Source organism: Oreochromis niloticus, linkage group LG16, assembly GCF_001858045.2.
Source record: "Oreochromis niloticus isolate F11D_XX linkage group LG16, O_niloticus_UMD_NMBU, whole genome shotgun sequence".
Lineage (NCBI taxonomy): Eukaryota > Metazoa > Chordata > Actinopteri > Cichliformes > Cichlidae > Oreochromis > Oreochromis niloticus.
This window is the reverse complement of record NC_031987.2, coordinates 10,078,308-10,094,582: the sequence shown is the minus strand read 5'-3', so window position 1 is coordinate 10,094,582 and position 16,275 is coordinate 10,078,308. Positions and strand designations below refer to the sequence as shown.

General features: G+C 38.4%; 2 protein-coding genes across 5 annotated transcripts in view; one reads left to right on the top strand and one right to left on the bottom strand.

Annotated features, from left to right (window-relative positions):
* The window catches only part of thsd7ba (thrombospondin, type I, domain containing 7Ba), a 182,929-nt gene extending 173,383 nt beyond the window's left edge, over nucleotides 1-9,546 (top strand). For 2 of the 4 annotated variants that reach the window (XM_025904052.1, XM_013271403.3), the window contains 6 exons: nucleotides 490-663; nucleotides 4,260-4,355; nucleotides 5,497-5,579; nucleotides 6,231-6,426; nucleotides 6,747-6,834; nucleotides 7,113-9,546. In XM_025904052.1, the coding sequence (XP_025759837.1) occupies nucleotides 490-663; nucleotides 4,260-4,355; nucleotides 5,497-5,579; nucleotides 6,231-6,426; nucleotides 6,747-6,834; nucleotides 7,113-7,194 (719 nt within the window). In that variant the 3' untranslated portion in view covers nucleotides 7,195-9,546. Of the gene's footprint in view, nucleotides 1-339; nucleotides 664-4,259; nucleotides 4,356-5,496; nucleotides 5,580-6,230; nucleotides 6,427-6,746; nucleotides 6,835-7,112 lie in introns of those variants that run through there. The other 2 variants (XM_025904054.1, XM_025904053.1) reach the window with 2 other exon arrangements.
* Nucleotides 1-16,275, bottom strand: part of LOC106097784 (serine/threonine-protein kinase pim-1) — a 459,832-nt gene that overhangs the window by 347,974 nt on the left and 95,583 nt on the right. The gene's annotated exons all lie outside the window — the stretch shown is intronic.

The following is a 16,275-nucleotide window of genomic DNA, read 5'->3' as shown; positions in this document are numbered from 1 at the left end:
GGCTGTGGGTGATATTATCACTACAATGTGACCCTATCAAGAAATACAAAAGATATTTGTATTTGACATTCAAAAACCAAACAGCCTTTATCCTTTCAAAATTTTTTCCAAACTAAACCAAATGAATTTTCCATTTCCTTTGAGACACGTTTCAGTATTGGGTTTTACCTTTACAGTCCAGCTTGGAGTTATAGCTTGTATTGTATAATTTATAACTCTGGTTGGTCTATTACTTCTGAATACCCACTGGGCTGTCTGAGTAATTTGTTTGTGCATTTGTTACATTATCAGCCGCAGATGTGTGCTGAAGTTGTTTTCGATCTCTTTTTAATGTTCCAGGAGCTAGCAGGGGAGCCAATAAAACGATCCCTGAAATAGTGTTGGCAAGCTGAATATAAACCACCCGCAAGTATCTGAAAGGAGAGTCTGACAGTGTTATTGACCAAGTTGTGCTATCACTGATGTTTTACTGTCTTTCTTTTCCCTCAGGAGACTGCCATTTGACTGAGTGGTCGTCTTGGAGCTCGTGCCAGTTGACCTGCCTGGAGGGGCGGAGCTTTGAAACCACCGGTCGCCAAGCGCGCTCCAGAGCCGTGATTATTCAAGACATGGAGAATCAGGACAGCTGCCCTCATCAAGTCTTTGAGACCCAGCCCTGTAAAGGTACTTGGGAAGCCATGCCTTTTCCATGCAAAGTTATACCAGCATCAGGTCGCCAGTGTCAGGCAAAAACGACTTTCTTCTTTCTTCCTGACAGTGACTGTTAACCAAAATGCACAATAATTGTTCAGTTAAATGCACCAAATACTAGCAGTTTGGTAACAACTCCTTTGTAAAGGATTGAGCAAAGAACATTCAGAACCAGTTGCCATATAGCACCAACGCTTCCCTCTCCACAGCAGCTCAGGTGTGCATTGATGGATCATTTAAATGGACAAGTTCCTTGTTACTACTGCCTCAGAACAACCGATCACAGAGTCTCTCAAACAGCTGATGAATTTACACTGGTCAGCAAAAATTAATTAATTAATACTGCAGAAATATTTTCTTTCCATTACAACTGCTGTTAAAAATGATATTGTGCTATAGTGCCGTATAAAAATCCAACTCCAGATTTTGAAGTTTGCTCTCAAATCCTTTGTTCCTCCTTTTCTCAGGGGTGACCTAAATATTTGTGGCTAAATTCTCAGGTTTGTGCTGCAGTTCAGCTGAGTGCCCGGTGTTGGCTTGATGTGTTGGAAAAGTGTTTTGCCCTTTAGGACTCCAGCCTCCTCCCGTTTAATGAGCATGTTGCAATCTCTCTTGTCAGGACTAAACAGACAAAGTCAGCATTTGCTCTAGCAATTACAGAGCTCATGATCGCCGCACCTAAAAATAGAGTAAATATTCTCAATTAACATTAGCAAGGTAATAAAGACAGTCCGCCCTGAGAAAATAAGTCATTTGTGCCAGCTTCTGTTACAGCTTCCTATTGTTAAATTTTAAAAGTTAGATCTCTAGCAGCTGTGCAAATAAGTGGATGTTTACATTAATATCATAACTTTTAGACCTGGGAAGTCGGATTTTGTAGGGAGTGACGCAACTCTCGAGCAGAGGGCGTTCCCCTGGTAAAGTCGGAAAAGCAAACAACAACGGGATTTGTTTTGCTTTAGCAAGGTGGAGCCAGTCATGCAACACTGGCAACACAGTGCAGTGCTTTTTTTAAAAATTATTTTTATTTAACACCATTGCTGCATGTTCATAGATAGATAGAATGTGATCAGTTCTCTGCATATGGCTTATTTTTTGAGTAACAAAGTATCAAACAGTGGCAGCACAGATTAAAATGTTTTACAGTTTTACTGATCTTTATGCTCACAGCAGCAATCTTGGATCTTTGAGTCTGGGTTGTCAGGGCTTCTCTGGCTTTCCAAGTTGAAAATCCCACTTGAAATGGCTTTCCAGTTAAATATTTTAACTAGTAACTCAGTTAAACTGGTAACTCAGATTCAAATGGAAGGCACTAATAGAGAGGAGCCATCCTTAATAGTGCCACCTCACGCCCAGACCTCTGGATGTGAGCACAGCAGCCCCACCTACCTTCTGTCTATGAGGGGCAGCCAATCACAAGAAGGTTGGCTTCCCGCTTTTGAACCATAAACTATGCAAAGTTACTCTAGAATACTGCAGGGAAACAAATATGGAGTTGGAAATGAGCATATACTGTAGGCTCCTTTTAATTAATGGTCTCCTAGTCAAAAGTTGTGTGTGTTTGTGCCTCCACCACCACCCTACCTCCCAGCATGTTGCACTATGTTTGTGTTGCTTTAACAGCTGGTGTCTATGGTCCTTAAATAGCCATTAAAAATCAGTTATTGCAGGTTTTAAACTGTAACCAAGAAGCTGAAAAGCATGCCCCCAAACCTTTGAACCACTCAAGCTGTTTCTCTTTCACTGGCTTTCAAGTTGACCTTTATTGTCTCCATAAATCTACAGATAAATAAATAAATGTAGGAGAAGATTAACACCATGGCGACATGGAAGGTCATCATTTACTCTGAGAAAAACTGCTTTTTTTCCTTCTGCACACAGTGCATCCGTTACAATTTTCAACACTCGGTATTAAAAACAAAAGCTTCTTATCCCTGAGATGGATGAGTGATGTGAATATTGCCTTCTGTTAAACATTCAGTAAACTTTATGTCTTCTCATAAGGGACAGACAGATTTTTATATGATTCTGTATATGTGACAGAATTCTTATAAGCCTTTCTGTTCAAGGTAAAAGGCTAAAAGGTGATACTACAAATGGTTTCTAAATGGCTATCTGTGCTGTAGATGGCAGTCTGGTGATTGTAATTGCAAAGTTCTCATTGAAACTGTGTCACAGGAGGTTAGCACTTCAAAATTACAAATTGCAACAAAAAGGCTATGATTAAACAGTCAGCATTTGAACCATAGAAGGGTCAGAACTGTTATTCCACTTATCCAATATTTGATGAAACATGGAGGTCAATGCATTTGACTGATTATTGACTCACAAATTGGAGATATGTGTGTTTTACAAGAGACCTTTGTGACTTAGCTCTGAGTTTGAGTTAATATATATTTATATATACATATATGTGTATATATATAAAAAATCTGGACAAAGCTGGAATGAAAGATACCACAGAGGCACTAATCATGGCAGCACACGAACAAGCCCAAAGCACAAGATCCATAAAAGCTGGGCTCTACCACACCAGGTGCAGGCTGTGCAAAGATGCCTGCGAGATAATCCTGCTCATAGCAGCAGGGTGCAATAGAATAGAATAGAATGTCCCTTTATTGTCATTGTACATGTAAAATGAATTTGTGAGTGCTCCACACCAGCTGTCCCAGAATAAAATATAAATAGTAGACAGCAGGAATAAATAGCAAACAGGAGAAATATAAACGATCAAGGGGCATATATACGAAAGAAGAGAAATATATACGAAAACAATAGAAAGGCACACATCGGAGAACAAGATGCTAACAGGCAGGGCATACATGGGATGCTATAACCAAGTGGCTGGCATAGTATTGAGGAACATCTGTGGGAAGTATGGCCTGGAAGTCCTGAGGTGAAAATGGGATACGCCCCCTAGGGTGGTTGAGAATGAACAAGCTTGGATCAAGTTTCCAGGCCTGGTAGAGGATAAAAGACTGAAGAATAAAGACTCCCCACATCACCGATTTTGTATATATTTGTATATATATATTGTCCACAAACTATTTTGCCTGTTGATTGTTTTTCTATTAATTAGCTGTTTTTGAAAACATAACGGGGTAATTGTGAGCTACAGCGAATATATAAATTGTCCTAACCTTGTTCTTTATGTCCTTTCCTTTAGTGTTTTTAATTGTTTGTCCCATATTTTAGCACTGCACTTTTTCTTTAATACACGAAATCAAGCTCAAGTGCCTTTCACTGTTTCTCTCTTTAAATCAATCTTCCCCTGTAGCTTCCTCTGGGAAAATATGAGCTTTCCTGCAAAAAAACAAACAAACAAAAAATGGCATTTTTCAGACATTTCCAACCAATTTTGAGATCATTTTCACCACCTTTGTCTCACAGCACACTGCTTCAGTTACAAAGGTGCATTTTCTTCCCAAACTAAAACCGTAATATGTCTTACAATAATGAAGTTGCAGAAAGGAGTGGTAGTTAACGTCAATCTTGGCCTGACAACAGGTCTGCTTGGCCAACACAAACTGCTAATGAGCGTCGTCTCTGCCTCTCTGCTGTTGCAACAGGAGGAAAATGCCACAGTTACCAGTGGAGGACGGGAGGATGGAGCAACAACGAGAGAACAGTATGGTGTCAGCGCTCAGACGGCGTCAATGTTACAGGTGAACAGTCGCTGCGTCTTCTGGCCACCTTAGATGGGTCAAACAGAATCGCTCCTGGGAAAATCGCAGACATATTCTTGTATAAATATAAATCATATTAATGCAGGCTGCAGCTAAAAGTGCCCCAGTTCTGTTTTTGTTCCCCCATGCTGAACTGAATCATTTTTCAATTCAGTCTGGATCACACGGATATGTGCTACAATATCAGATAATTTGATCGCTCAAAAAGAAATTTGTAAGCGTTGCCATGACAGTAAGTGAATCTGCTTTCATTCATCTAAGAAAGCTATTACACTGGTAATATTAGCAGAGGTGGCTTTAGCAGGTGGTTCAGAAATAAATTTAGATCACGATTTTCTTGTTGGTTCACGAGATAATTGGAAACGAGACGTTGGAAAAGATCTGAGAAGGCTCGATACAAAATCGGATACGATGTCTTTTTGCCTTTGTTAATCATTTGAGTTTATAATAATAATATACTGTCCATGGGTTACATCCTGTAACAATTATGATTAGCTATTTTACCCCCTCTCAAAAACATCTGATAGTACTTCACGGTCTTCCACTGGAACACATGTTTCTTTCACATGCGTATAAATACACACTCAGAGAAAAAGCATGGCTTTAGTATAGTGTTCTAGTTGAATTTAACACCTTATTTGATCTACCTAGTCTCAGTGGAGCCTCCATTGATTTCTGCCTCTTAACATAAGTAATCAATAAGCCAGACTCTGAGCTGCGAGGCTTTCAATCCATATAAATATAAACATGCATTTGTATTTGTGGGAAGTAAAGCAGGCGTAGACAACGAGAACAAAGGTAATGGTATTGTGGGAATGAAAGCTTTAGGCGAGCTTGATGTGCTGTAAATAGTCGTTGAATGTGATCTTATCACTGCTAGGAAGTGTTTTGGGCAAATATGAGCCCATAAGGAATAACCTCCCTCTGCAAAGAAGGCAACAACCTAAGGCATTACTCTTTGATATTTTGACATGCAATTTTCCATGTTGGAATTAAAAGGTTCACAGACTGATGGGGGTCTCTGATAGGCAACTGAGCCCATTAATCTGGTGTGACAGTACATTAATTTAGCAATCAATAGGTAAAGGAACAGAAATAAGAACACACTGTCTTTCTCCAGGGGGGTGTTTCCCACAAAAAAGGCCTACCACGCTAAGACACTGTCATCCTCCGTGCACAAAACCGTTCTCACACTGCACACCGGTAAGACCATTGCACTTTGATCAGGCAGCTGTGATCTCTGTAATTCTCACTGTGTTTCTTTTTTCTTTTTTTTTTGCTGTTTTATTTTATTTATTTTTTTTGCTGCCCCCACGTTTTCGGTGGGGAGTTAAATGGATTTTGACAGATGACATTTTTAATTTGGCAGAACAGGCCATTAAAGAATAATCAGATTAATACCAATGAACGTGGGCTCCATGTCAGTTAGAGACTACACCTATGAGGTGGGGGTACTGCACACAAGCAGCATGAAAATGACAAATAATAGATTTAGCTTGAAGTTTTACTGCCCCTTAGAGTACCCCCATGTTACTGCACCCACAAATGCAACGCTGTGAAATCATGTGTTGCATTTGGTTCAGGGTGCCTGTTTTTAGCCTGACGGGGCGCATTCTTATCCGTTTCCAGATCTGGGAAGCGGTGTAATCTACCCCCCGAGGAGAACAATTTAGTGCTGGAAAAAGTAAACCTGTGTTTAGAGTGAGAAATATTTTGTTGAGTAAAACAGAATGGTCCAAATGTGTGGCAGCCCATTTGTCAGCAGTGCTTTGCAGGAATTGGAAAGCAACAACTGCAGTCATCGTCAGCTCGCTGTAAATGATGTTCTTCTGGGCTTCTTTCCCCCTCATGCAGAGTGGAGTGTGTGGGTGTGAGAAGGGTTACACTGAGGTGATGACCACTCACGGTTTCTTGGACTACTGCACCAGAACTCCGGGGGTGGACAACAATAAGAAAGCAGATGTGAAAACTAACTCTGGCAGATTAAAACCTGGGCCGTCTAAGGCCAAAGACCTCTACAACGAGTGGACCTTACGACCTGTTGGCCCAGGTACTGAAATGGAAATCATGTGTGCAGACCAACCAGTACTGCTACGAACTTTGAACCTGACTTTGTTGCTCACCGGGACGGGGGAGGAATTTAGGTCCATGTTTTTACACGATTCATTATATATTACAAGACAGGCAATGCTCAATAGACTTTATATGCCTAAAACTGTAGTCACTCTTCTCCTACCCATTTGAGAAGAGACTAAACCTACTTATTTATTCTGAGCAGTGAGGAAAAAGTTCTAAAAGATATTCATAAAATAGATGTAGACTTGCATATATTTAAAACTTTCTATTAAAAACTGCTTTCTGATTGCACAGATGGAAGAGTAAAGCTGTGGGTTTACGCTGTGACTGCTGTTGGATTCATCTTAATACTCTTCATTATAGCGTTATCGTTCCTGGTCTGGTATGTACCGTTTTCTACTCGGAAACAAAAGATTCATTGTGGTTTCTGCGCATTCTGTATGAGAATGGAGAACATCAAGAAGGAAAGCAAGTGTCTTTCCTTGAACAGAACCCTGCCAAGTATGAGTTATAGTCTACTCTATACTTTGTCTGCTGTGTTGCTGTTATCAGATAATGGAATTCTTTGTAAGGACTGAAATCAGGTTGGGCTGCCTTGTGCTACTAAGCCACATGAACTCTTAGCTTTTCTTTCTTGTCTGTCCTTTTTTTTTTTTTCAGTAAGCCATCCAAAACCACTAAGACGTCTCCCCCACCGCAGAAGCCCTTGACCCTGGCCTATGATGGTGACATGGATATGTAACCAGGCTGCTATACCTCACAAGGACACGCTCGGCATCAGGCAGCCTGCTGCCTGTGTTCAGATTGTTAGGAAGCACATCCGTCACTTACTGTTTGCTCGGTTTTTGCAATGTCTCAAATAGATCAGCAAATAGCAACGATCACACTTGATTTGCTGCTGAAGGGTAACAAATCTCGCTAGAGCCACTCGCTTCCTCAAAGAAGAGGAACCAAAGCTGATCAAAAGTGAAAAAATGAGACATGGACCTCTAGTTTCTTTTCTTTTTTTAATGCTTGCAACATGAACACACAGTTGAAGCACTATTTAGAACCTGCGAAAGAAGACGAATGCACAGCTGTTGATCTTGGAGGGGTTTTTTTGTTTTCTTTTTTGTGCGTGTCAAGAATCCGAGGGACATCCTGGTTGACTCGTCAGCAGTCGCTCGTGATATTCAAAGACCCACAGAGGTGGAAGTATTTGACTTTGTCTCATCAGTGGTGGATCTTTGTGAAAGGAAACGTCTCAAGCCTTTTGAGTAAACTAAACAGCCTTTTTTTGAATTTTCGACAGTAAACACGATGGTCTATGCACTACGTTAGTGCTGATTCCGTTTTCCTTTCCGATGACTTTTCTAGTGTTTTAATTGTAATGCAAGTTTTTGCTGTCAGATTGTGTTTTGTTGATGATGCCATATGTTGTGTATATGTGAAAACCAAATGCAGGCTTGCCTTGAGTTTAACGATACAATGATGCAGTAATTTCTCCTCCCTAATTCTCCCTGGATTCTCGACCACTGAGGACAAAATTGAGTAAGTAAGTCAGAGCGGAGTAATTTGTACAAAACCAAAAAACATCAGAGTATTTTGGTGACGAGTGCAGTATCGCACATAATGCAAATTACAGTATGTAATACCAGCATGATAAAGACCATACCTCATATGCAGTGCTTAAAAGTTATTAGACCACCTGCCATTAAAAGAATAATAATAATAAATGAAAATATATATTAGGCAAATAAAAACAGAATTCATGTTTTTATATTTAAAAAATCAGAAATTAACAAAGCATAATATTCAACCACTAAAACGAATTTTTATGTTCAAGAACGCAAGGAAATAACTAATTTGGCATCTTGATTAAAAAACAATAATCAGTGTGGGTCTTTTTACCAATTTCTTTTAAACTAAATTTGAAAATTCATGGATATCAATGATAATTATATGTCAGTATATAATAAGTTTGCACATACAGGTCGATTTAACCATTACAGAAACATAAAACATTATTTTGGTAATTGCTGTTACTAATTAAGCCAGTTGTGGTATGAACCTTTCTATGGGTTGTGGTCTAATAAATGTGTTAAGCACTGTAACCTTTTTCACTAAATGCAAAGCAAGAAAGGACTAATCATCAAAACATACCGGAGCATAGAGAGGACGAATTATCCACTGGATTACACACAGTGCTTTAACAGAGCAGATGCGCTTTATTTATTTAAAATGGTCATATTTTAGTGCTTTATTTTACATCCAAATGCAAGGTCTTTTTTGTTTGTTTTTGTACCATGAATACAGGGCTGAAGACATAAAAGATAGCAAATACCAAATATTTATGAGCACATAATTTAATAATCCGGCAGCTTCTTATCTTATTTTCTTTTTCTAGTCTTATTTTCTAGCCCTGTCTTTTTTTAAAATATATTTCCACTCATAGCATCTTGGTAGATTCGAGACATTTTACCTTCCTTTTGTGCAATATTCACACACCCCAGTGGAGAATTAAGTTCCTGGTATTGGCTAATTTTGGCTCTGATCAGAGTTTATGCTGTTTCTCGTTCTGCCAAGACTAAGTGGAGATTTGGTCTTGTGTTATCCGACCTCCTCCTGAATGTATTTTATCGGGAACTCTATAATCTTAACGGTTGTGCAAATACGGTTGTTACGTGACTGTATTTCAACAGCTGATTGTATGTAGGCATGCTAGATCCATTTTGGCAGAACGTTCTCCAAGTGGCCTTTGCAAAGATTCTGTTTTACAATTTACCGAACATTTCAGAATCGTTTAATTTACATAGTGTTTCTAATATTAGGCCGATAAAGTGACACAAAGGAACATGTGGTAAATGATGACAAGGATAATGAATAAAAGTAAAGTGAAACCCCTTTCTGAAAACATGACATACTAATTATTTACCGTATTTAAAAGAAAAAAAAACAGCCTGATTTGATGAGACATCTCTCTGGGTTATGTCCCAAAAAACTAAAAGTATATTCACCCATTGTTTACAGCATCATGCTGCTTGTGTTTTTATTGTGTGTACATGGAGAGCTGGACAAAAATGCAAATAAAATTGTGAAACCATGTGAAATCAAAGCACTGCTTTCTTTCTTCTTTGGTGCACCTTTTTAAATATTTTTTTGAGGGATGCTTTTGTTCTCCTGTGATCTCCATCGGCTCCTTGACTTTTGAGTCCTGATAAATTCTAATTACTGATACAGGCTCAGAGGCAAAGCCTAGAATAGATAAGCTGCTGATAAGATTCATCTTGCCCTCCAGTCAGATTCCCAGTCTGATAGTCCCGCAGGATGCACGCAGGTTGCGAAGGAAACAGTGTTTAAATCTTTTGTCTCATCTAATTCATTTATTTAAGACTGTCACTTTTGTTTAAGAGAACGTTGAATTCAAATGCTTGTGTCACGGCCATCTGATCTGTGGCAAAGATGTGGGCTGATCTTGTCATGTTCTATTCATCTCATTTTAGTAGCTTTCAAGACATATTTGCAGATTTCAGTGGATGCTTGTGAGCGGAATGAAAATGGCTAGTTTAATTAATTTTATTTGTCTATCATATGAAAGCTGGCTGATTCTAATAAAATGCTGTATCCCACAGTTTGTCAGGGCAGAGCAGAGCTTAATGAATGTTTAGCATCATCAGTGCTTAATGTTTTAAAATAATGAGCATGATAATGCTTATTATCATTTATTACTAATGTATTATGTGCAAATTTGCAGCCCAGAGGAGTGAAGCAGTTCTTTGAGATATCTAGTTTCTGTTATGTTCAGCCTCTCTAAAATAAGTCTGTTAATGTTTTTTCCAGGAAAAAAATCTTTTTAGGATTTTATGAATGTATTAGGAATCGTTGGCCAGCAGACATTGAAACAAGAAGCCAGCTGCATTCAGATCTTGTTCATTACAGGTCTCCCGACCACCAGTATTCTCCATGCCTTTAGGATAATCACATCAAGGTTTCTATCAGGATCAGGATTTAATTGCTCTACAGTCAGTATTAATCACCAGTGCTGCTGAAGCTGATAAATTATGACATTTCTTGAAGACTTAACACAAGGGCAGTTATCTTTGACTTCACTAAGTTATTCAGTTTGTAAGTTTAGGGGTTGGGGAGCTAGTTCAAGCTACTACTGCCTGATTCCGCTGTTTCACTGAAACTAACAATTAATCACTTACACTGTATAGATTTGTCTCGAGTGTGTTTTCAACCATGCTTTAATGTAGTGGCAGCAGAAAGTTAATGTTTTCACTTAGCCCATGAAGATGTACCACTGCGTGTCCATCTACCTGCTATACTATGCTTTAAAACAAGAGTTATCAACATCACCTATGAACATTATCTGGATGCTCATTGTAAAGTTGCAACTGTGTAATAAACCAACTGTTTATTAATTAGTAAACATCCAGCTATCTATCTGTTTTCTTCCACATATCCAACTCAGGGTCAGTGTTAGGCTGGATCTCAGCTGTTGTGCCTCCCAAATAATTATTAACTGAAGGTAAATTGACAATCGATTTACCATTTATTAACGACGGCTAAGTGTACCCCTAAGTTGTAGTGTGTGTTTATTGTCAAAGCAAATGATGCAATGAACAACCAAGTAAAAAGTTTCTCCACGTTCCCCTAACGTTTTTTTATCTGCCACTTTCAAAAGTGCATTTTATCCAGTACCTTGACTTATAACTAAGTGAATAGCAAACTAAAGATTTCTTTTTTTTTGCACGGTAACACATTCAAGTGAAATGGTGAACACAAAAATGTCAGTGTTGTCATTACAAACATGTTATTGCTGACATTGCCATTTAGCTCAAAGGACCATTAAAAGCTCGATTGAAGAGATGAGCGGCTGAAGCTCTTTTTAACTATGACCTGGCATCGCATGCTTCCGATAGTGTAGTGGTTAACATGTTCACTTGGCGAGTGAAAGGTTGAGTCCAGCCAGAGAAACAAATTCCTTTTGGGGTTGGAAGGGCATCCAGCTTCCAGCGTAAAACCCTGCCAGATCAGAAATGTGGAGCTACCCGCTGTGGTAACCCCCTTGTTGCAAGGGAACAGCTGAAAGTAGCTTTTATCACAGAGCACAAAATGCACAATAGTGTGTCTGTGTGTATTGCTGGGGCTTCTAGGGATAGAAAGACAGAGAAAGTGAGACAGACTAATGAATATATGGTACTGAATTTGACAGTTAGGCAGGCTGGGTATCTAATTAATCAAGAAGGAGAAGAGAAGGACTTCATGCCAGTCCACCCACTAATTTTCTGACTTCCATTTTTGGTGATTACATGAACCAGCACACTGAGATCTGAGAGTGCAAAGTTGGAAGACGGAGAACTGTGAGGTCAAAAAGATGAGATGGTGCAAGCTTCTATAATTAATAAAAATCCTGGTTTCCACATGGAGTATATGAAGTAAGTGCAAATTGTTGTTATGAGGTCAGTGCTTTTCATTTTCGTTTAACAGCATTATTTAGTTCAAGATGAAGATCAATGTTTTAAAAAATAAAAACAGGATGCAAGACTTTCTTTAATGCTGCATTGGAAAAATTATGAAGTACTGATTTAAATTCACCTCAGTCAGTGTTTAGAGGTAAATGATGTCAAGTAAACCCAGTGGAATGAAATGATTTCTTGGGACATTTGCAAACTGAGACACACACCCCAACAAAATGATTACGCTATGTGTGTCTGTAGGTGAAAGCATGATACTCGCTGAGGAGCCAAGGTTGTAAAATATCACTGCTAGAATTAAACAATTACGTCATAAATGTCGCACTTTCTATCCTAGATCTCATTCATCTCACTACTGCAGCAGCACAGAAACAAAAATCAACACACTGACAATAAACAGGCTTCTAATCTCATGCACAGTTATTATACTTGTGCTGAAGATGTGCCAATTATCCAACCTGAATTCATAAACAAGCCTTTTAAACTTCTACTAATTGATCACAACTAATACAAGACGATAAAAGAACCGAGGATATTAGCTGTGTTAGCGAGTGCACTTACACAACGCTCGCTTACACAACGCCTATCCTTGTGTTGTGTAAGTGACACAATGATGTAAGTGACTCAACTGACACAATAAAGAAGGGCTTCTTTATTATTTTCTAATAAAAGGATTTCTTTTATTAGAAATCATATCAGTGCTTCTATCTTTCTTGACAAGTTGTTGATCTCAGTGTTGTTAAACTCATTTGTCTTGTCTTCCGATTTAAACACACTTCATTATAAGCCAGAGGTGAAAAGGCATTTTTGTTGTCTTGTGACAGAGCTACAGTTTACAGGTGCTTTTTAAGGCCTAAAATAAAGATCTTTCCAAAGATGTGGCAGGTGAAGTGCTGCTTTCATCATCCATTTAATAATGACAGTAATAATATGGTCTGCAAATGTTGGGATGGGTTGGGAGGATCCTAGCAACAGGACCTGCTGGGAAAGGCTCTTCCACCATTTTTTACATTTTTTTTTTTTACATTTTGCAAAAACTTTAATAACAAATAATCAGACTGATCGAATCATCCAACAGAGTCAAATTACTCCGATAAATTGTAGATTTTCTGCAACACAATGTGCAATAAACTACACCACAAAAGCATGTTCTTCTTTGTCATATCAATCTGTACTTGAGCATATTCCCAGTCAGCTTCATCAATATAATAGAATAGAATAGCTTTTTATTGACACTGTTACAAGAACAATGAAAGGCAGTTTGGCATTTCTCCATGTGTGTGAAGTACACAATAGCATAAGTATTTACACAATAACAGATAAATTTACATTTACACAAGAAAGATATGTACAAGTTATACATACACCTGCAAACATACACGCACATACATACATATATGTATGTATGTGCGTGTATGTATGTACGGATGCATATATGTATATACACATATATGCATCCGTACATACACACACACACACACATATTTCCACATACAAGCTTACATCTATATACATACACATACATGCCATCTAACTAGCAGGTGCATTGAGAGGTGCAGTGTGATCAGTGATATTGCACATTGAGTGTGTGGGGGGGATGATATCAATATCAATATATATCAATATCTGCATCACTATAAATCTGTCCAAGGCCAAATATTTTTCACCATTTTCAAAGTATATTCTTTCCCAGCTATAGCATGACTCTCATGACCAGGAGTTAAAGTGGGATTTTGCATGTGGGGAAAATGATATATGGCTGATTTCCAAACCCCAGCTTGTACAAAAGGTAGAATTCAGTGAGTGAATCTAATGAGCACCATCGCATTAAAGATAAATTGATGTAACCTAGTAACAGTACTCTAGATGTAACCACCAAACCATAAGGCATCACTGTAAACTTTTAACTAATCAGTATAACCCACACTAGACAGCCTGATGTTTTCATCCAACCTGTTCATGTAACACAAAACCAGCCCATCCATTCAGTCTCTTCTGCTTATCCCTATCCCAGCTACTATAGGGTGATAGGCAGGGTACATAGTAGAAAGGTCGCCAATCTGACACAGGGCAAAACTAGTATACTTCAATTTGTGTTGCAAGACAAACACATAATTTAGCATAATTCAGCATATAGCTCCGATATCTAATATTCTTATTCCTAACCCGTTATCTCCATGGCATCACTGGAAGCAATGGCAGGCTGCAGCACACAAAAAATTAAGTCATTCAACAGTGATATGCATTAGCCTGCCTATCAGATTTAATTACTCTTTAAGTGGAAGTGGCAGAAAACTGTTCTGATTGTTCTGACCCGCTTTAACCCCTGCTAATCACTACACCTTCTCAGACAGGGGTTCACACTGACCAAAGAATGATCTTGTTCAGCTCACTTTAGCTCAGTCAGTTATGCAATTATTATTAATTGCCTAGATAGTGCCATTTCAGACATTTCTTTTTCATTTTGAACCCATGTAATACATCAGTCTCTTTGAGGCCTCACAGCATTGCACTTAAGGATACACTTATGCATAAATTACCATTATTATTATTATTATATTATATTTTATAGGAAAAATACGTGGTTATACAATACATGCTTTAAACACCTTTCTGACTAATAACATGCTGATGCCCAAAAGAAACCAACAAAAAAAACGTCTTTGCAATGAAATGAATATTGTTCTAGTTGTATGTCTGATCACCAGTGATGGGAATAACGGCGTTACAAGTAACGGCGTTACTAACCGCGTTACTTTTTTCAGTAACGAGTAATCTAACTAATTACTATTCCTATCGTTACAACGCCGTTACAGTTACTAACAAGGAAATGCGGTCCGTTACTATTTTTCAACAAACAGACGGTTAAAGCTGTGTTCAGCTTACCGCATCTTATATCAGCTGCACGGAAGTAGCTGTAAGTAATCTGGACGCTACAGCTTTAAGCAGCTGCGCGCTCCCGCGGACGCTAATCACGATCACTGTCTAGCACAACACCTGGAGCTCAGGGGGCAAAACAATCGAGTGCTGCTGTTTGACTGAGGAAGAATAAAGTAGTCGTGGTAAGTCAATCACGTGACCACTTAAAGACAAAGCAACAAGGTGATATATACCAGTTTATAAATTGTGTTGATAGGCCACGTAAAACCAGAGTCATGATAAACAAGATATACGCGGCGTTTTTTCCTCAATAGTTTCGCCACGTTAGCGCTAGCAAGCACTCTCTGCTTATGAGCAAAAAAACTAAACAAAACAGGGGAAGTTTTAGGAGTGACGTCGAGAGAGAGAGAGAGAGCAGAAAAAGAGAGCGAGTTTTGAGATGTGAGAGATTTGTGACGTTTAGCGTGTTTGGAGTGTGTAGTTAATGTGTTGTCTTGTGTAGTTAGTGTGTAGTGTTGTGGATAGTCTTGTGTTGTGTGTCAGAACAATGAGGCGACTGCTGTCTCCAGGTAGAAACAGCAGTGATACACCTGCTGCTGTCAGACCTGCAGGTATCAGGCTGTGATGTTCTCCTTTATAGTGGACAGAAATGATTTTTTTGGAGTGGCACAAATAATTTGTGTGGCACCTTATTGAAGAACAGCTGATTGTTCTGTAAATAGTTTGAAATGGTTATTTAAAAAAAGGGTAAAAGGTAAATGGATGCAAATAAATTTGTTGTTTGCAAAACTTGTGCATAGGATTTTAAAAATGACAATTAATATTTGCATTTAAAGTTATGAAATATGATTCATTAAAGATGTTTGTGGTTGTTACAGTAAAAATATAACTTTTTCTACTCTGATTTTATGGTTTTTGTCTGATTTTAGATCAATTCTGGTTATACAGTATGACAAAATGAGAACATAACTGTAAATTCAGGCACGCGAGGTTGTGCTGAAAAGGATGATACCAAACAAGGCAAAGTGAATAGTTTTTAAAGGTAAAATGTGGAGGGAAAATCAAGAGTAGTAAAAAAATGGCCAATTATACCCTGGACCCCAGAGGGTTAAATATTCTTTGTTTTTTTTAAAGTAACGCAATAGTTACTTTTCCAAGTAATTAATTACTTTTAGAATATTGTAACTCAGTTACTAACTCAGTTACTTTTTTGAAGAAGTAACTAGTAACTATAATTGAATTACTTTTTCAAAGTAACTTGCCCAACACTGCTGATCACCGGACCTATATTTATTAGCTGTAGACCACTAAGACCAGCAGCACTCCCCTCCTCCCCTGTACGCCCCTTTTAAAGCATATTAAAAGGGATCTGTGGCATAACAACAGTCTAATTTGAGTTCTAGTCCTGATTCCGGTATGTCTGGCAATCCTGAATCACAAACAAGACTTGACATTTACTTAATTCCCTTTCCTTCAAATTAAAT